This window comes from Hipposideros armiger, unplaced genomic scaffold (assembly GCF_001890085.2).
Source record: "Hipposideros armiger isolate ML-2016 unplaced genomic scaffold, ASM189008v1 scaffold_1094, whole genome shotgun sequence".
Classification (NCBI taxonomy): domain Eukaryota; kingdom Metazoa; phylum Chordata; class Mammalia; order Chiroptera; family Hipposideridae; genus Hipposideros; species Hipposideros armiger.
In genome coordinates this window covers 278,111-299,921 of record NW_017732444.1, presented here as the reverse complement: position 1 = coordinate 299,921, position 21,811 = coordinate 278,111, and the positions used below count along the sequence as shown (strand labels likewise).

General features: G+C 39.9%; 1 protein-coding gene across 1 annotated transcript in view; it reads left to right on the top strand.

The window, feature by feature from the left end:
* Positions 1-3,860, top strand: part of FZD6 (frizzled class receptor 6) — a 33,738-nt gene extending 29,878 nt beyond the window's left edge. The window contains exons 5-6 of the mRNA XM_019632174.1: positions 1,073-1,501; positions 2,520-3,860. Of these exons, the coding sequence (XP_019487719.1) occupies positions 1,073-1,501; positions 2,520-2,691 (601 nt within the window). The 3' untranslated portion in view covers positions 2,692-3,860. The remainder of the gene's footprint in view (positions 1-1,072; positions 1,502-2,519) is intronic.
* Positions 3,861-21,811: the final 17,951 nt, after the last annotated feature.

Below are 21,811 nucleotides of genomic sequence, written 5' to 3'. Positions count from 1 at the left end.
TTACACTATTCTGTTGAAATTGAATGGAAGATTTGTAAAATGTGCATTTTCTCTCCATGGCTTATAATATATCCAATATTATTGTTTTCATTAGATTCATTATTTTGAGTGTAGTGCTTTTAATAATTTGATCCTGCCTTAGCAATGATAAAAGATTAAATGGGAACAGATATATGTAAGGAAATCGATCAAGTATGATTCAGATGTGATGTGTTATCATTAGTTATTATCTTTAAATTTTATTACACATAGGTGTTGACTTAAAATTTCATTTATTTGCCTTGCCTAAGATAGTAAAAATTCAAACTTCTTTAATAGCCTGTAACAGTATAGTAGATTTACATTTATGAGTAAATAGTTCACGTTAGTTATTTGCATACATTGTGTACTATGTATTATCAACAGTATACAATGGAGTTTTTAAAACTGTTTCCCATTGGTTTGGTTAATGAACTTTTTTGTGGTAAAAATTTCAGAACTGTAGACCTTTTCACAAATAAATTTTTGAAGTCTAAAGAACTGCATTTAACTGGACTTTAAATTTTTTACACCATTATTATATGTCTATCCCATATTTACATACCCACACCAACCTCAGTATAATTTGCTAACTTTAATGTTAGAAAGAAAACAATTGAATTTAAGCAAAGACCACTAATTATATTTTGTGTCCTCACTCTTCTGGTTTACTTTTATATACTTATATATGATATACATATAGGTAGTCCCCTACTTTACACTGATTTCATTTCCTTGCCCTTATTATTTGATTTTGCCTGTTTAATTCCTTACCATTCTACTATTTATGCTGACAAAAGCAACTAACACTGTTAGTTGCACTAACAGTGTTAGTTGCACTGTTAGTTGTAATGCAGAAAAGATTTCACTTTATGGCAATCTACTTATATGTCAAAGTATTTATAATCCCAGACTTTATAAATAATGTAAATCTTATAGAATTTCTAACTATATTGAATAAGGATTTTTAGCACAAGATAGGTGATATGTTTTATGGCTTCTACTATAATGTAAACTTTTATCAAGTAAATTGTTTCCTTGCATTTTTTTACAGTCCAATCAGTGAAAGTCGAAGAGTACTACAGGAGTCGTGTGAGTTTTTCTTAAAGCACAATTCGAAAGTTAAACACAAAAAGAAGCACTACAAACCAAGTTCACATAAGCTGAAGGTCATTTCCAAATCCATGGGAACCAGCACAGGAGCTTCGGCAAATCATGGCACTTCTGAGGTAGCAATCACTAACCACGATTACTTAGGACAAGACACTTTGCCAGAAATCCAAACCTCTCCAGAAACGTCAGTGAGGGAAGTGAGAGAAGACGGAGTGAGCACCCCCAAAACAAGAGAACAGGACTGTGGGGAACCTGCCTCACCAGCAGTATCCAGCTCCAAGCTCTGTGGGGAACAGGCTGACAGGAAAGGCCGGGCAGGCAACGTGAACGACAAGAGCAGTGTGTCTGAAAGTGGGCGGAGCGAAGGAAGGTGAGTTTTTATTTTATCTTCAACCCAGACTGTCCTGAACACTGTGTTGTACATTTTTTACTAAAGCAGAACACATTTGAAAGAAGGCATTCTATGAGATATGTTTATGCACTTAATCCAAAGGAGTTTGGCTTTAAGAAGTTTAAGTTCAACCTATAAATATGCTGTTTTGTAGTTTAATTCTTAGCTTTGAGAAGAGCCTTCATGTACGTTGTTCAAGTGGAACAGTAGTGTTTACTCCTATGGCAATTGTTAAGAGTTGCATGTATGTTTAGGTAAATGTTTAAGATTCATCTGAAATATAGGCTAAGTTCTAATTAGTACTGCATTCCAGTAGTGTCTAAAAGGCATCTGTCAGTTTATGCAAAGATGATTATGTTTTTACTTTCTGAACATGAAAGGATGCTGACGTCATCTTTAATGAATATTTCCAAATAGTCATAGGTGACCCAAACACAGGTAAGCATCAAATTAACCAGAATGCTGACAACTAACTACTTTCAGGTCCCAAGGTTTGTCTTACCTCACTCACCCTTCCAAATGAGGCTTAAGTGCACCTTCTCTTCTGCATTCCTGGATTGTAATTAGATACATGTTTTTATCCTCCACAAGATTTATAAACTCCTTAACGAGAGAGCTGAGGTCTTACTTATCTTTGTGTTCCCACCGGCTTATACAGTGTCTGATCCATGGTGAGAAATCAATAAAATGTTTGCTAAGCTGAGGGCAGGAATCCTGTCTCATTAAGTGTATTCCCCATGAGACACTGTGTTCAGCCCATATGGGCATGGGTGGTACTTGACAAAAGTTATCAAAAAGTGTATTTGAAAATCAGTTATTTGTGTGTCGAGGTATTAGCGTATACATGAAGAGTTTTAGTTAATTATCCTTTGATACAAGGACACTGGTTGGGAGTAAAACTCATGAAAAGTGGATAGCAGTCCTAAGGACATCTGGCATCACATTTGGGCTTTGGTATGTATTCAATATGTGTGTCACATTTCCCTCTTCCACTCAGGGTAACTCCTAAAAGCGATGTGACTGCAGCCGGCCAGATGCAGAGCAACAACTTGCGGGTCCCCGGTTCTTCAGAGCCAAGCAGCCTGAAAGGCTCCACATCACTGCTCGTTCACTCGGCTTTGGGAGCTAGAAAAGAGCAGGGAGTCACAGGCAGTCACTCAGATACTTGAAAACCAGGTTATTCCGTTACTGGGAAGCGGACTTGTGTTACACTGGAGGTGACCAGTCCATGGTCTTATAAGAATCACTGTTCTCTTCTTCTTTTGCACTTAGAGCTACATTGCCTGCTGTTACACTGGAAACAATCGATTCTGAGAATATGATTCATTTCACATAGAGGTCAATGACAACAATATACCTGAAAAACAGAATGTGCAGGTTAATAATATTTTTTAAATTGTGTGGGAGGATGGAATTAGAGGAATCTTCTTTTCTATTTATGAAGATTCTATTCTTGTTAAAAGTATTTTAAGCTGTACAATGCTATTTCACTTTTATGCTATAGAATTAAGATTTTTCTTTGCTGAAGTATTTAAAACATCCTTGTATCTTTTTTATATATTTTAAAATAAGTTGATATATATTTGAATTTTTTTAGAAATCCTGGAAAATCTATTCAAATATTTTTATTATGTTATTCTGATATCTTGGCACTACTTTGGTAGCTTTTACACTGAATTTCTAAGAAAATTGAAAAATAGTATTCTTTTGTAGTTTAAAAAAATAGTTGATACACCAAAAGGTGTTATAATGGGTATTTAGCTTTAAAAAAATCCAATTACTCTACCTTATCATCTTCAGTGTGTGAACTTTATAAAGTCTCATTATTTCAGGAATTTCACAGCTTTCTTATGCAACTGAAATAAGGTGCTTATTGAATCCAATGTTGATTGTATTATGCTGCTTGCTGATCCTTCTGTATTTTTAACAGAAAATGTCCTGAAGGATTAGTAGATGAAACATTACTCTTTTATAAACTAAGCCAAGTGCAATCAATTTTCTGTTTTTAATGTTTCATGACCACCCAAGACTGTATTATTATGACCATTTACAGTTGCTTATACTTTTGTTTTAACTTTCGTGTTTTGACATTTAAATAGTACAGATGCTTTGTATTTGTGCAGTGTCTTTCTCAGACATTATGTAGAATTAATTTCTGCACTTAAATAGGATTTTGCTGAACATTAAAAAAGTATGTTAGCAATATTAGTGCCAATCAAATGGAAAAAAAATGTAGTCCTGATAAAACAAAATGTATTTTACATGACATACTTTAAAATATTAAAATTTTGTTTCCAATTAAGCATTATTCCTTGAACAGGTTTTCTGATGCTTTTGGGTTTTTTTCCCCTCTATTTAGCATTCTGTTAAAGCATAAAAAGAAAATTATCATGTACTGTATGGAAAATGTTGTAAATATTAACTTTTCCACGTTTGTTAACTTTGTATACAAAAACTTTGTTTTGTGTGATCTTTTCAGTAATAAAATTTTCTTTATATAAAAGATTTATTCTGTGTTATATATCGTGGTCCTGGCCCAGGAAGTAGTATAATTTTTCAGATCAGTGGTTCAATGACTAATAAGCCAGAAGCTTCATTTTAACTTGAAAAGGAGAATACAGTCAGATTCTTTATTTTTTATTTGTTTATGTTTTTATTACTTTTATTTGTTTATATTTTTTTATTTTATTTCTTCCCAAAGTATAAATTATACAGCCATATTTACCATAAATTTTTTTTTTTTTTTTTTTAGCTGAGCCATCGGCCACCTGTTGGCAGCTCAGCGGCAGTTCAGCTCGGGCTGTGAATCAAACTGGGGGCCCTGCTGCATACCACAATTTTTTAAAGTGATAGGGAAACCTGGGGTATTGGGTGAAGCTAAGGGAACCCAGGACTGTGCTTTCATTCTTGATAGTGGGAAATAAAATAATGTCATCCTTAAAACATTAAAATAAAAACCTAATAAGATAATGAGAAATAGCCAGGCTATGATCTAGGAGGAGAGAGGTTCACACTGCCAAGCCCAAGATTTGGAGCTCTTTTTGCCCAGGGAGCATTTGATGATTTGGGAAAGGTGGCTGAGAGGGGACACAGTGCTATTAACTGCTTCAAAGTCTGGAAGACAAGGGGAAGGGAGTCTGGCACACCACTCTACACCTAGAATTGTAACCTCAGAGGGATGTATTCTAGGAGTGAGATGAACTGTAAGAAAAGCAACCCTGCTTCAAGTTATCTGGGTGGACTAGAAAAATCTCTAACCCTGAAACTAGTATAAGGTAGTTCTGTATCAGTAGGACCCTCAGGCACCAGGCAAAAGCAGGTGAAAATCTTTCCTGGAGGACAAAACGTCGTCCTACATACTCTACAAATACTTTTCAAATACAATGCCCATCACGTAAGGAAACATAACGAGGCATGCGAAAACCCAATACAGGAACGAGAATTGCCACAAACATCAGACAAGAGAAAAACAGCCAGAGCTACTCCTGAATTACCAGGCGTAGATTTGTTATATTCATGTAACTTAAAAAAGATCAAGAAAACGAGATACAACTATACACCTATTACAATGATTAAAATAAATTTTAAAAGCTGACAATAGCAATTATCTGGTGAGGCACAGAGCAATAGGAATGCTCATTCACTGCTCATGGGAATGTAAAATGCTGCAGCTGAGGAGTTTTCCTACACAACTAAACATGGTCTTACCATTTGACCCAGCAATGACACTCCTACGTATTTATCCAACTGATTTATGTAGATTCCCTGCCCTAGAGGTGCAGTATAATTCTCCACTCCTTAAGTTTGGGCAGCACATAGTGACTTCCTTCCAAATAATACATCAGGGAAAGAAGGTGGGGGAGAATAACTTGCACCGTGGAGAAAAACTACCTCAGCCGTGTGAGGGAGGTCGGCATCCACAGTGGTGAGTCATGAGAGTATGTATCCTTCATATGATGTGATGAAAATGGCACTTGACTTCTTTAATCTTCCTCTCCCAAATCCATAGCCTCATCCAGTCATGAGAAACATCAGATAAAGCCCAGCAGGTGGACATTTTAATACTGATCAGTATTCCTCAAAACTATCAAGATCATCAAAAACGAAGGCTGAGAAACTGTCCCAGGCAAGAGGTGTCTAAGAAGACATGACGACTAAATGCAATGTGGTAGACTAGTAAAGAAAAAGTATGTTAGATAAAAGTGAAGGAAATCTGAATAAAGCGTGGGCTGTAGGTTAGCCGTTCAGTTCAGTGTTGTGATCTTTAGTCAGGTGTGTGATAATTCCCTTCCTCTGCTTGCTCTTTTCCACCAGAATTCCTTAGAATCAGATAGTAGGCATCCTGGGCAGCTCCTCCAATTTTCTCATCTTCCTCTCTTTTTGTCCATATCTGAATTTTCTCTTTCTAAGAAAATTTCTCCCACTTGTAAATTTCTATTGAATTTTTATTTTGGCTATTATATTTTTTAATTTCACAGAGCACTTTTTTTTATTGTTAGTTTCAGGTGACAGAACAATGCAATAGTTACCCTTTTCACCCTCACCAGGTAACAGCCCCCCTCCCCCCATCTATTGCCCTCCCACCCCCGATATCATTCTTATCTATTACAATTCCATTGAATCCATTCCCGCACTCTACTCCGTGTCCCGAGGTTATATGTATATATAATTATAGTTGACATACAGTATTATTCAACATCAGTTTCAGAAATACAATGCGGTGGTCAGGCCTCTACATCAACTATGAAGTGGACTCCCCAAAAGGACATGGGTCCATCTGGCCCCCTAACACAGAGCATTTTTTAATCTGCATTCTTTTTAAGAGTGTCTTCCTTTTTACAATTCTTTTATACATATTTGAAGATATATAACTTACTTTTTAAAGGTCATATACAGAACATTAATTTTTAATATTTATTTTTGAACAGATGACTTTATTCAAGTCCCTTAATTGCTCTAATTTTATAGTTGAATTTTCCTGGATTTTCTATGTGGATTATGTTTTCATCTCAAATAATGAAAGTTTGATTTTCTTATTTATTAGCTAGAACTTGGAGTCAGCCAGTGGTAGCAGCAGACATCCTTGTCTTTTTCTTTATTTAAATGAAAATTCTTATAGTACATTATAATTAAGAACAATGTTGACATTTGATATAAGATAGATATATTTTTTAAAGATTTTATTGGGGGATTGGGGAAGGGGAACAGCCAAGTTGTTGTCCTTCAATCTTAATTGTGGAGGGCGCAGCTAGCACAGCTCCAAGTCCAGTCGCCATCTGGCTGCCCATAGGCAGCTCGCAGATGCTCAGCTCAAGGTGCTGTGTTTAATCTTAGTTGTGGGTGGTGCAGCCCACCATTCCATGCCAGAGTCGAACCGGAAACCTTGTTGCTAAGAGCGCATGCTCTAACCACTGAGCCATCTAGCTGCCTTTCTGAAGTTCAGAGCAGCTCAGCTCAAGGTGCCATGTTTAATATTAGTTGCTTGTGGGCATAGCCCACCATCCCACTCAGGAGTCGAACCGGCAACCTTGTTGTTAGGAGCACGTGCTTGCACCAGCTGAGCCATCCTGCCACCTGTTGGCAGCTCAAAGGCAGCTCAGCTCAGGCGCAGCTCACTGACCCATGTGGGAATCAAACCGGTGACCCTGTTGCTCAGAGCTCGCGCTTTTAACCAACTGAGCCACTCGGCCAGCCCCAAGATAGATATTTTTAACAAGTTAATAAGAATCCTATTTCAATTTACAATTTTTTTAAAATTAGCAGTAGGCGTTGAATTTTATCAAAGGCCTTTTGCTATCAGTATTAGTAAAGGTAAGCTAACTGCTGTAACAAACAACCCTCAAAATCCTTAGTAGCTTAAAACAATTATCATTCAATGACAGTGAGGTGCGAGTTTTCTTGAGGTAGCCTTCCCAGTGTTTATCTCAAGGCCCACCATTTTCATCTTGTGTGACTGTGCCCTAGTTTAGGAATTCAGGTTCTTCAGCAGGATTCTCTGCACCCAGCCAGCAGGTGGAAGAAGAGAGAGCAAACAATTGCACAAGAAAAGTTTTATGGGTCAGAGAGGAAAGTGGCACACGTCATTTCCAGGTACATTCCATTTGCCCGAACTCATACTTAACTGCAAGGGAGGCTGAGAACTGTAGATGTGTGCCTGGGAGGGAGAAGAAAACAGGCTTAGTAAGCAAGGCCAGCAATGTTTCAATCTACAAATGTGATGTAGTAAATAAATTTCCTAATCTAATGCCATTTTTTAATTCTTTGAATAACCCAAATTGATCATGGTATAGCATTTAATATACTACTTGATTTTATTTGCTGGTGATATATTTAGGACAAAAATTTTCACCTATAGCCTATATTCTAAATGATTTCTCAACCCTGGGCATAATATTTGTAATCAGTAAGCCTGAATTTAAAAAGTATTCCTTTTTTAATAGCAAACTTCAAAAATATCATCTAATTCAAAAGAAAATTGCAGGTTTTCTTTTTCATGGGACGAGAGTTTTTGATGCAAAAAGAGTCTGTTATTTTGGAGGTGGTGACATTAATTTTTATGAGAATTTCATAACATTTTTTTAACTAAGAAAGTTGACCTAAATTACATGCTATATTTACATTTACAAGCACAAGATTGGCAGGAGCATTGTGCAGCTAAACTCAACAGCAATAAATGTGTGATAAAGCAGCAGTTCACTTTGGAAGTCAGCCACAAACCCTCAATAGAATTTTATGGAATGCCATCTTTCAAAAACACTCAGTCCACCCATTGGGATCCATAACTGCTGTTATTCACGCTACTGAAGGAATCTTCCCTAGACTTTCCTCGAAAAACTAGACCAAAAACACCTTGTAATTGCCACCCATCATCAAAATCGCAGTTTTAGTGCTTCCTCACTCTCAGCTGCCAGAAATGTACCACTGGTGAGCGTTTCCAGTTACCCCTGCTGGAAACTTTGAACATTGCCAAGGCAGCCACTGGTCCTCTCAGGAAATGAAAGGTATAATTTTTAATAACCATGAGACGCCCTACTGTTCTTTTTCTGCATGGAAAGCATAATCCTTATACCTCACTGCCCATGGCACAAATCAAAGACTTACAATGACAGAGGCTGAAGCTTTTAACAGAAGCCACTGTAAGCTGTCATGTGCAGAAGAACCAAATTTCATTGACTCACGATGGCAATGAAGAGAAAAGAGAAGAAAAGATTAAAAGGCTAATCCAAAATTATCCAATGACATTGGGACTCAGAGCTAAATAGTAGTGCAAAGTGACATAATAGAGTTTGTTATGGCCATTGTTGGAGGAGCAGAAACAAAAGGGAATGATAAGAAAAAAAGTATGATGAAAAGAAGGAAGGACTAGAAGTGATAAATACTAATTAGAAATAAAAATATTGGGTTGTCGGAAAAGTCATGATGCACTTTTGCAACGAAAAACAGAAAAAATATGTCATGACTTTTCCGACATCCCAATGAATGAAAAAAAATGATTGCTAAGTGAACAAATTTTCACAGCCAAATCTGAGGTTTTTATTTTCCATCTTTAGAAGGAAAAAAGGGAAAATCAGGAAAAACTTCTATGAATAGGTTTTTCTAATTTTCCACCACAAATGGAGGAGATGAAAGAGGAAAAACCTATTTAAGTTTTGATAGGAACATTTTAGAGAAAGTTTTTCAAGTACCGTACATCATTTCCCAAATGCATGCCATCATTCATCTTCATTTACATTGAACATGCTTTAAGTATTTCCTACTTCTTTGGTTTCATTTATACTGGGTTTTAACATACCTAAGTACAAAGACTCTACAAACGCTAGGTTTGTAAATATACCTAGGTTCATAAATATATGATTACATTGAGAACCTGTTGAGAAGAGAGGCACAAAGTCAATAGAGATTAAGAAAAAGGTTTTCCTGGGCCAGCTGAGTGGCGCGTTGGTTAGAAGTTGGCGTGGGACGCCAGCTCTGAGCAGCAGGGCCCCGGTTGGGATCCCACATTGAGGGCCAGTGACGCTGCACCCTCTACAGCTAAGATGGTGAACAACAGCTCGACCTGGAGCTGGGCTGCTGTGAGTAGCCGGCAACGGCGTAGGCTGCAGTGGGGCTGGCCAGGAGCCGGTGTGAGCTTTTGTGAGCTGCCATAAGCAGCCGTCCAGTGGCCGGTGAGCGACTACCTCACCCGGGAAGAGCGCAATGATAATACCAACATGGGCCAGTGAAGCGACGTCCTCCACAACTAGACTGAAGAACTAAAGGACAGCAACTTATCTGTTCCCCTTCCCCGATTCCCCAACACTGTTCTGCTCCCCCAAGTCTCCAATAAAATCTTAAAAAAGAAAAAAAGAAAAAGGTTTTCCTAGACTCAAAAGAAAAGAATGTACCTTAATATCATCTCCTTATTTTCCAGTGTGCTTACTAAAGTAAAACTGTCTAGTTTGTGGCTTTATTTCCTTTGGGACCTATTCTGGCATCTAACTAGTTTTACAGTCAGGAAAGACATAAATCTGAATATGTCGTCTCCAGGCTTTTATCTGGAAAAACTCACCAGAGAAGTACAAGCTCCCCTAGTGGTTTTAGTCCTTCTGAATGGCCAGTCCAATGGCTTCCTGAAAACTTTCATTTAAAAAAAACAACAACCCTCCAGAGCCTATAAACAAAGTTGACCACTGGCAAAACCCTTGCTGGCACTTTCAGCCTTTTAAATGCCACCTCTATTAGTACAGACTCCAAGTAAAGAAGAATAGCACACTGTTCCCAGAGCTGACCTTGTTGGCAGGCTGTGGGCAAATAAAAAGTACAGTAAAACAAAACAGGAGGACTGTGTTTCCTCGACTGATAGGCATCACTGCCTCTTTGTCGCTGGTCCTCAGGCTCCAGGCAGGGCTTTCCAGGCCTGCTCCACAGACACTGGGAGGTCCAGACGTTTTCTTTGTGAAGCAAAGGCCAGGATAGGGGCATACGCGTACAACACACTGGAAACCAGATGGAGGGTGCTCGGGGGCTTCAGAGGCAGGGCAGAGTCTGGCCCCCCGAGACACCCTGAAAAGACCAAGAACAATGTAAAAACCTGTCCTCTCCACACAACAGTTGTGCAGAGTGAGGGAGGGGCCTGAACTCACATGTGCAAGAGGCAAGAACATATAAAGAATTAGCACTCAAAAGGAATGAAATTTCGATGCACTGACATGGAAGCCTTCCAAGGCATTGTTAAGCACAAGAAATCAGGTTGTAAAACTATACTTACAGGATAATTCCATGTATGTGAACAACCCCCCACCCCACAGAATCGTGCTGTATATTTTCTATAGTTACATGTATGTGTATGTGAATGCATAGGAGCAGGCTCTGGAAAACGTGGTGACGTGGGTTATCACTGTGGTGGGGATCAGCCTTGTAGGTGACGATCAAAGCAGACTTTTGTCTGGTCTGTAATGCTTAAAATTTTTATAAGGAGGGTCTATTAATATATCCATGATATAATTAAGAATTAATTTTTAAAAAAGAGAATCTACTAAGCACATATCCAGCTAATGGTGACACAGGGGGGTCCAGCCACATCTGCCTGAGCGGGTCTGGGCCTCGATGTATTTGTTGTATCACTGAGGTGAGCCTCGCTCCTGCAGGCCAGGGCGGGCCAGCTCATCCCACTGAAGTTCTAAAAGGCGGCCAGTTCATCCAGTTCCAGCTCCCTTTCGTTCCTCCGTCCTGTGCTTCCCTCTGCCCCCAAACCACTGTATCTTTACCTGGCAATCACCACATGTGTTTTGAGAACACCTGTGCCTATTTCTTTTTCTTTAGTCCCTTCCCCGGACTGTACTAGCATCCCCACAAATAAAGCCTACACGTGCTGACTAGATCCCAGCACTGAGAGATGGAGGGGGGAGCCAGAGGACCAGCACCCCCAGGTGTGATATAGGGAAGGAAGGCTTTTTAGATACAACACCAAAGGCACAATCCATGAAGGAAATAATGTATAAGCTAGACTTCATTAAAATGAAAAATTTCGGGTAAGTCAAAGTCAGCAGAGCCCCCATGATGGCCAATTCTTTCTAATCACCATCCCTACCACCTCTCCCTGTACACACACAGATCACCACCACCTTAAGTGCCCCCAGCAGTGGATAATTCATCACTACAATCTGCTTCCATATTCTTCAACTTTAGGTTTAGAAACTGGTCAAAAACGAATGCAAAAATCTGAGGTCTGAACGTCAGGGAGAGTCTGAGGAATTCGTGGCTCTCTGCAGAAGGCAGATCCCTGATCTCTGGAGACCCCAGTGTGTTTACCCACACTCCTTAGAGTGGGCCAGTTGGCCCATGCTCCTGAGTTCTGGACTGAGGGATAGGGACCCATGGATCTGAGGAGGCAGTTGGCTATTTATAGCTGGCTCTGTCTTAGTATCCATGGCTAGGTGTTCTCAGGGACCACCCAGTTTTGACCAACAGCTCCCAACTGGCTACGTGGTTCCAAATTTATGCTGAACTGTGAAGGAAATACTTTCTTGTCTGTACCTGCCTGCTGCCTAAACTGCTAAGAGATTAGGTCTTGATTTTAGAAATTGACCTAGTCCTTTCCCTCCAGACCAGGTGAGTCAACTTTTCCTCTTAACACATTTGCTGGGAACAAAAATAACATTCTTAACCACCTGACATTTAAACCAAAGTTTCATTATTTTTAACCAAGAGGACAAAATGTTCCAATAAGAATACTATACACATCAGCCAAAGATAAGGCCCTGCTGTGATCTGGGAGTCTACCAGAGCCTCCCAGAGCAATTCTTCTATCACTGTCAGATCTGCCACTCACCTCCAGAAGGCAGCCAAGAAGGAACTCTAACATATTTTAGCAGGATAACATACACAGTATAGACGCTGAACTCAGTGACTCCCAATAAGTATTTTGTTTGTGTATTTTGGATCAATTTATGGTTCCTGCAGAACTAGAGGCTGGTGTCCAAATTGAATTATGTTCCTCCTATAAGCTGAGACAGGTACTACAGTTCCTTCACGTCATTTTCCAGGTGTTTGGGGGTGAAAAGGTTAAGTCAGCTATTGTCTGTACTTCAGGCGGCAGGCAAAGTTCTCATGGGATGGAACTCGAGATATACCAAGGAGTTATTAGGTTGGTGCAAACGTAATTGCGGTTTTTGCATTGTTGAAATTTGCCTTTGGTATTGGAATACATTCTTAAATAAATGTGGTTATGTTATACATCATTTTAATGTGCATTTCTCGCTTTATGTTTTCTTGCTAATAACTTAGTATTTGCTGTTTATTTTATATGTATTTTACACTATGGGAATGATGTTAGACAAAAAGCAAATTCGAGCAATTTTCTTATTCGAGTTCAAAACAGGTAATAAAGCTGTGGAGAAAACTCTCAACATCAACAATGCATTTGACCCAGAAACTGCTAACAAATGTACAGTGCAGTGGTGGTTCAAAAAGTTTTGCAAAGGAGATGAGAGTCTTGAAGATAAGGAGTGTAGTGGCTGGCCATCAGAAGTTGACAACAACCAATTAAGAGTAATCATCGAAGCTGATCCTTTTACAACTACACGAGAAGTTGCCGAAGAACTCAACATCAACCATTCTATGGTTGTTAGGTATTTGAAGCAAACTGGAAAGGTGAAAAAGCTCGATAAGTGGGTGTCTCGTGAGCTGACACCAAATAAAAAAAATGGCTGTTTTGAAGTATCATCTTTTCTTATTCTACTCAACAAAGAATCATTTCTTGATTGGATTGTGACGTGTGATGAAAAGTGGATTTTATATGATAACTGACAATGACCAGCTCAGTGGTTGGACCAAGAAGAAGCTCCAAAGCACTTCCCAAAGCCAAACTTGCACCAAAAAAAGGTCATGGTCACTATTTGGTAGTCTGATGCCTGTCTGATCCACTAGAGCTTTCTGAATCCTGGCGAAGCCATTATATTTGAGAAGTATGCTCAGCAAAGCAATAAGATGCACCAAAAACTGCAACACCGGCAGCTGGCATTGGTCAACAGGGTCCAATTCTTCTCTATGACAATGCCCGACTACACGTCCCACAACCAACGCTTCAAAAGTTAAACGAATTGCCCTACAAAGTTTTGCCTCATCCACCATATTCACCTGATCTCTCGCCAACCGACTACCACTTCTTCAAGCATCTTGACAACTTTTTGCAGGGAAAACATTTCCACAACCAGCAGGATGCAGAAAATGCTTTCCAAGAATTCGTCAAATCCCAAAGCATGGATTTTTTTTAATTTTATTGGGGAATCGGGGAAGGGGAACAGACAAGTTACTGTCCCTCTGCTCCTCAGTCTAGTTGTGGAGGACGTCGCTTCACTGGCCCATGTTGGTACCATCATTGCGCTCTTCCTGGGTGACGCAGTCACTCGCTGGCCACCAGATGGCTGCTCACAGCAGCTCATGGCAGCTCTCGCCAGCTGCCGGCCAGCCCCACTGCAGCCCACATCATCGCTGGCGACTCATGGCAGCCCAGCTCCAGGTCGAGCTATTGATCGCCATCTTAGCTGTAGAGGGCGCAGCATAACTGGCCCTCAATGTGGGATCTGAACCAGAGCCCTGCTGCTCAGAGCTGGCGTCCCAAGTGAACTCCCAACCAACGCGCCCCTTGGCCAGCCCAAAGCATGGATTTTTATGCTACAGGAATAAACAAACTTATTTCTCATTGGCAAAAATGTATTGATTGTAATGGTTCCTATTTTGATTAATAAAGATGTGTTTGAGCTTAGTTATAATGATTAAAATTCACGGTCCGAAACCACAATTACTTATGCACCAACCTAGTAAAATAATGTGTCTCATACAAAGAAAAAGGGGCCGTGATGGCAATATAACCTTAATTTTAAAAAATGTTTTACTTTGATACCTACTCCATATTGCTTTGGATTTGGAAATAGGGCCATTTTCTAGCTATAATGGCCTGTTTACTCTGGCTAACTGAAGGGTGTACTTGGCATTTTAGGCTTTAAAATTGATAAATATGAAACATGTGTGCTTGGGAGGGTAATGGGTGTAAGCTTTTGGAACACCACTTAGAACTTCTAAGAAAACCCCACATCAAGCCTCCATCACGCACAGTCAGGTAATTGGCTCTGTTCAGCAAAACCAAGTTTGCCCTTGGGTCATGACCTGCTCTAAGATCAAACTTGGGAGGATTCAGAGGAAAGGAGCACAAGCAAGCCCATTTGTCTCTCACCAGAAGCCACACTCGCCAGTAGCAGGTTTAACATTAACAAAGCAGGAATTTTATCTTCATCTGTCTGACTCTTGTGTCAACCTCACAATTGCTTTCAGGCATACATATTATATATTAGGGACCCTCAAACACAAAAAAATGAGAATACAGTCTCAAAAATTAGGGGAGGTAAAATGAAATGAGGAGTTACTCAGACAAGCTGTAGAGATTTTTGGTAAATGTATTGATAAATCAAATGGAAAAAGATAGGTTGTGCTTCTTCTCGGTCCTGTGTTACTCATCACAGTTGATTGGGTCAAAGTAAACATTGAAAATACTCACATACTTCAACAGATGGTGCTGGAACAACTGGACATTCACATGCAAAAAAAAAAAATCTAGACGCAGACATCTTACCCTCCACCAAGATTAACTTGAAATGGGTCATAGACCTGAATGTAAAATACAAAACTATACAATTCCTAGATGATAACATAGAAGAAAATCAAGATAACTTTGGGTTTGGTGATGACTTTTCAGCTACAACCCCAAAGGCATGATCCATGAAGGAAATAATTTATAAGCTGGGCTTCATTCAAGTTAAAATCTTCTGCTCTGTGCAAGACAATGTCAAGAGAATGAGAAGACAAGCCACAGACTGGGAGAAAACAATGGCAAAAGATACACCTGATAAAGGATGGTTATCCAAAATATATAAAGAACTGTTAAAACCCAATGATAAGAAAACAAAAAACCTGATTTTAAAAATGGGCCAAAGACCTTAACAGAAACCTCACCAAAGAAGACACAATGATGGCAGATTAGCCATCAGATTCTACCAAGAGCAAAGGGGTCAAGGGATGTGAGTGACGGGATGTGAGTGACGGGATGTGTCCTGGTTTCCCACCCACCCCATACAGCCAAGGTGAGTCGTAAAGAGGAAAAGAGCTGAGGTAGGGGCAGAATTCCTGAGACCCAAAATGGTTCCTAATTTTCAAACTTTGAAGATTTCAAGGTTTTAGAGAAGCAGAATCCCCAAAAGGGCCCATCTTAGACAGGAGGAAGCTCTAAACAGCTAAGTGATAGGACTCGGCAGAGGAGGGCCAGAAGTAGCCACCTCACCCCAAGCTGCCCTTGGATCATGGAGAGGATTTCAAAATATCCAAGTGCTCCCAGTAGTAGCAACCAATGATATCATCTGTCAGGTACTGTCCAGGTGCTAAGGATATCATGGGGAACAAGGGATGAGGCCTCTGCTTTCACAGAGGTTATATTCTGGTGGGTGGGCGGATATGGTCAGACAACAAGCAAGTAGCTAAATATAAAAACAAGATAATTTCAGATAGGGATTAGCATTATACTAGAATGTTATTCAATTGTATTAACTGAATCATCATTTAACAGAAATTTAAGTATCTACAAGTACATTTCACCCTTGAATAACATGAGTTTGAACTGTGCAGGCCCATTTACTTGTGGATAATTTTTCAATAAATATGTACAGTACTATAAATGTATTTTCACTTATTACAATTTTTTTCAAAGATTTTATTGGGGAATTGGGGGAGGGGAACAGCATTGGGAAATCAAGGAAGGGGAACAGACAAGTTGCTGTTCTTTTTGTTCTTTAGTCTAGTTGTGGAGAAAGTCGTTTCACTGGCCCATGTTGGTATTATCATTGCGCTCTTCCCGGGTGAGGCAGATTGGTCGCTGGCCACTGGATGGCCGCTCACAGCGGCTCTTGGCCGCCTCACGCCAGCTGCCGGCCACTCACAGTAGCTTTGTGGCAGCCCACTGCAGCTCAACTGCAACCTACGCTGTTGCCGGTGACTCACTCGGCAGCCCAGCTTCAGGTTGAGCTGTTGTTCAGCATCTTAGCTGTAGAGGGTGCAGCATCACTGGCCCTCATGTGGGATCTGAACCGAGGCCCTGCTGCTCACAGCTAGTGTCCCAAGCCAACTCCTATCCAACGTGCCACTCGGCCGGCCCTCGTTATGATTTTCTTAATAACATTTTCTTTTCTCTAGCTTACTTTACTGTAAGAATACACTATCTAAAATATATAACATACCAACTATGTGTTAATTACCTGTTTATGTTATCAGTAAGGCTTCTAGTCAACAGTAGGCTATTAGTAGTTAAGTTTTTGGGGAGTCAAAAGTTATATGGGGGGGCTGGCCGAGTGGCTCAGTTGGTTAAGAGCTCGCTTAAGAGTTTGAGCTCTGAGCAACAGAGTTTGATGCCCGGCCCGAGCTGAGCAGCTGCTGAGCTGCCAACAGGTGGCAGGATGGCTCAGCTAAAAAAAAAAAAAAAAAAAGTTATATGGGGATTTTTTACTGCAAGGGCCGGTCAGGGTGTCTAAGAGTATCGTTAGTGAAAAAAGAAGGTGATAGCATAAATGTTCCAATGTGGTTTTTCCAACACCACCAAGCAATTAACTCAATTCTGACACTACCTGGAGATCCCACCGGTTAAGGGTTCAGTCCCAGAAGACTGCCCCCAACTTTAGATGCCGATTGCTAGTCCAGGTTGTCACCAGTGCTTTTGACCCACCACTATAGATTGAAGATTCCCACAACTACCTCCTCAGGTTCCATTAATTTGCTAGAGCAGCTCACAGAACTCAAAGAAACATTTACTTACATTTACCAGTTTATTATAAAGGATGGTATAAAGGATACAGATGAAGAGCCAGATGAAGAAGTAGATAGGGTAAGATATGGGGAAAGGGCGAAGAGCTTCTATGCTCTCTGAGCAGTCACTTTTCAGCATCTCCACGCGTTCACCAGCCTGGAAGCTGTCCCAACTCTGTTCTTTTGGGTTTTTACGGAGGCTTTCTTATGTAGTCATGATTGATATCTCATTGGCCGTTGGCAACTGATTCAACCTCCAGCCTCTCTGCCCTCCTTAGAGGTCAGAGAGGTGGGACTAAAAGTTCCAGCCCTCTTTATCATGTGTTCAGTTCTCCTGGCAACCAGTCCTCAACCTTAGGTGCTTTCCAAAATTCACCTCATTAACATAAACTCAGGTGTGGTTGAAAGGGGTTTGTTATGAATATCAAGATTCAGAAATTCCTAGGGTTTTGGGAGCTCTGTGTCAGAAATGAGGATAAAGACCAAATGTATATATTTCTTATTATATCACAATATCATGTATGTATACAATAATCCCATTTAGTTTATATTCAAATTCTGTTGTGTGTGTATGTTTAATGACTAGCAACATATGTACCAAATTGTGAACAATAGTTCTTTTAAAGGAGTGAGATTATGGTGAGGGTTAATAATAGGGAAAACTTTTGCTTACTGATTTATACACTTCTGTACTGTTTGATTTCAAAATGAGCATATGCGATTTCCCATCCACCTCCAAAATTGTGGGGTGGGGGTCGTTGCTCAAAGTGGTAAGAAAAAACAGCCTGTTTTGCAAACTTCTATTCCTTACTTAATTTGACATTTCAGGTAAATGAAGACATATTACAATTCAAGAAATACATCAATATGAAGATAAGCAACTTTATGAATCTCGTTATCTTCAATATTATTCTAGAATTTTCAAAATTATTGCTTAACAGATAAATATCTCCTGTTTTTCAATTTTGTAAGACACAATATGCTTGTTTCTACATGCACAAAAACATCCTACATGACATGTAAAATTTCATTCATTCCATATATGTTATTAAAGTATAAAATACGTAGTTGACTTTACCTCTTACTGTAACTTGGTTTGGAACTTAACTTTGACAAGGGATCTGTGTCTTTGGATAGAGATCTTAGAAATATTTGACATATTTTTGTCCTATACTGAATTCTAAGTTAAATATTTCAAGATGGCTTTGGTCAGCCAAGCCTGACTGCTGGTATGCAGACATGAGTAAATCACTAAGAAAAACAATTAAAACCCTTACTTTGGATATGCAGCTTGGAAACCAGACTATCTGTTGAACATATTAACAATGATTCATAACCACATGAGTTAAATATGCTGAGGAATTAAATGTTTAGCTCATAGTTCTGGATGTGCTGAGGTCTAGGATTACTATAATGCCAACAGAAAATTGGAATTGAATTAGATATACTGGGCTTGACTCCTAACTTCAAGGCCAAGATTTTGCTAATAATGCACCCTGTGGGGCTCAGACAGGAGGGGAACCTCCCTGTCTCTCTCTGACTTCTGTTTTCCAGGACTCTGTCTGGTAGGAGGGGAAAAAGATCTTTGCAGCAGCCCATGGTGTAATTTGGATTCTTGCTTCTGATGCAAAATCCAAGAATTGAAGGCTAAAAGGAGTCTAGTGATAAATTATAAAGGGAGGAAACTATGCACTTGCTCAGCTTCTTAGGGAATCCCCAGGAGCCCCCAGGACAATCCTACTTGAATCTGGGCCCCCTCCACCAGTGGAAGCAGCAGGAAGGTGCTCACTGGCACACTGCCATCTTCTTTCAGTGCATTCCTGGCCTTGTGGGCTTATCCCTCAGCAGTGGAAGCTTTCCAGAGCTCCAGCCCCCTGGGGCCAGACCCTGCTCTCTAAAAGGGAGCTGAATGTACTCACTGTAAACTGTAAATGCTGATGGGATGTAATCTTCTCAGATTCATGGATAAACAAACTATGGAATCTTGTTCAGTGATAAAAAGAAACAAAACATTGATGCTTGCAATAATAGATGAATCTCAAAAACGTTATGCTCAGCACAGGAAACCAGACACAAACGAGTACACAAAGAGTACATAGTCTAGAAGTGGGTAAATGATGAGGCTAGACCAGCTAAAAGGTCAAAAGGTTGTACCGGCATGGCTAGCATCCCTCCGTAGAATGTGTGGGTATACTCATATGTTATCTATTCAGGTTCCTTCATAGTTCTGAAGAGAAAGAAACAGTCATCTTTAACATCCTGTTATGTATCTCTGTGTCTTTAACTAGGAGCTGTTGGTTACCAATTCAGCATTCTTTTCCCCATCCTTTTTCATTCCAGAACCCCCATTTACTCAAGTAGCAATTCTATTCTACATGGAGTTTCTTCTTTATTTGTTTAAGTCTATGCGGTCAACTTCTTCCTCTGGTTAAGGATTATTTTAGGCTTGGATGATGATATAGGAACAAAGCTAAAATCCTAAGAGTAACAGAACATATGAAAAAACTCTGAATCCTTGATCATGTGTTTGAATCACTGAATTAACCCACTCTCGAGCAGCCTCCCTCTGAACTTCATGTTGAGAGAGAAAATAAATTTCTTTATTGCTCAAGTCACATTGAGTTGACTTTTCTGTTCCTTGCTGCTGAAAGCATCTTAACTGATATAACAATCAACTCCTTGGGGGTCATCCATAGCCCTTAATACATAAAAGACACTCAACAAATGTTTGTTAAAATACACGTATTATAAGAATGTATATCTCAGACTCTCTGATGACCTCGAAGTTGCATCATTCCATCCAAGTAAGCCTGAATTTGGGCGTGTTTATATTGCAAAATGAGTAGCACAATAAGAGGGCATAGTAGGGCTTATGGGGCGTGAGTACATCTGAGAATCACTGATGGTCGAGAGTCAGCAGGGAACACAACAGTAAACCATCTGGCTGGAGAAATGTGGTTTATGCCTACAGGGACTTGAACCTTCAGTATGAAATCCTGGAAAATTCTGCTCTAAAATAGGAAATGATGGTACAGCAAGATAATAAGTGATCATCTGAAAGCATTTCCAAATCTGAGCTCTGGTGAAGATAAATGAAACAGATACTGAGCCTCTAGAACAAAAGGTTTAAAGCTTTCGGTTATGATACAAGTTTCTGTACTCTCTTATACATAGAAAAATGCCACTCCATACAGATTTTTTTTTTTTTTGCATATTGCCACAGCCAAAGTGAGTTTTTACAATGAGGGAAATGGCAATTCTTGGAAGCTTTTGTTCAAACAATAACTCAGAGCCATTACTTTATGGAGACCTTAGTCAACACTTCATTATTCCACCCAATCATACCCAGCTTTTAAAAAAACAGACTTTATGTTTTAGAGAAGTTTTAAGTTCCAGCAGAAATCAATGGAAGGTACAGAGATTTCCCATATGCCTCCTGCCCAACACACGTGTATAGCTTTCCCCATCATGACTATCACTCGCCAGAGGGGTACGTTTGTTACAACTCATGAACCTACACTGACATGTCAGTATCACCTAAGTCTATACTTTACATTAAGGTTCACTCTTGGTGTTGTATGCTCTATGGGTTCACAGATGTATCATGACATGTATGCACCATCATAATATCACACAGGATAATTTCGCCACCCTAAAAATTCTCTGTGCTCTGCCTATTCATCCCTTCCCCACTACCCTGGCAACCACTGATCTTTTTACTATCTCCATAGTTCTGCTTTTTCCAGAATATCGTATAGTTGGAATTACACTATAGTATGTAGCCTTTTCAGATTGACCTCTTCCACTTAGTACTATGCATTTAATTTTCCTCCATGTCTTTCCATGTCTTGATAGCTCATTTCTTTTTAGCACTGAATAATATTTCATTGTCTGGATCAGGGTTCGGCAAACTGCGACATGTGAGCCACATGCGGCTCTTTGGGTACGTTCCATCTCAAAAGTTTGCTGACCCCTGGAAGAGCCAACCCTGTCCCTCACAACAATTTAAAAACTATTCAAGAGCCATAAGTATATTTTTACATAATCACCATTATGTGAATAATATCCTTTAAAATTTTTATAAGTAAAACTATGATAGTTTTATTTTCATTTTCAATTTTACTTCAGAGCCACACGCATGTACCCAAAGAGCCGCATGTAACTCACAAGGCGCAGTTTGCTGACCCCTGGCAGCAATTCCGTCTCAAAAGTTTGCCGAGGGCCGGCCGAGTGGCGCGATGGTTAAGAACTGGCTTGGGATGCCAGAGGGCCCCGGTTCGGACCCCACATACGAGGGCCAGTGACACTGCCCTCTACAGCTAAAATGCTGAACAACAGCTCAACCTGGAGCTGGGCTGCCGTGAGTCACCAGCGACAGCGTGGGCTGCAGCCCCTGTGGCAGTGGGTTGCCATGGGCTACCGTATGTAGCCAGCAGCCAGCGTGAGCGGCCAGCAGCCGCAGTG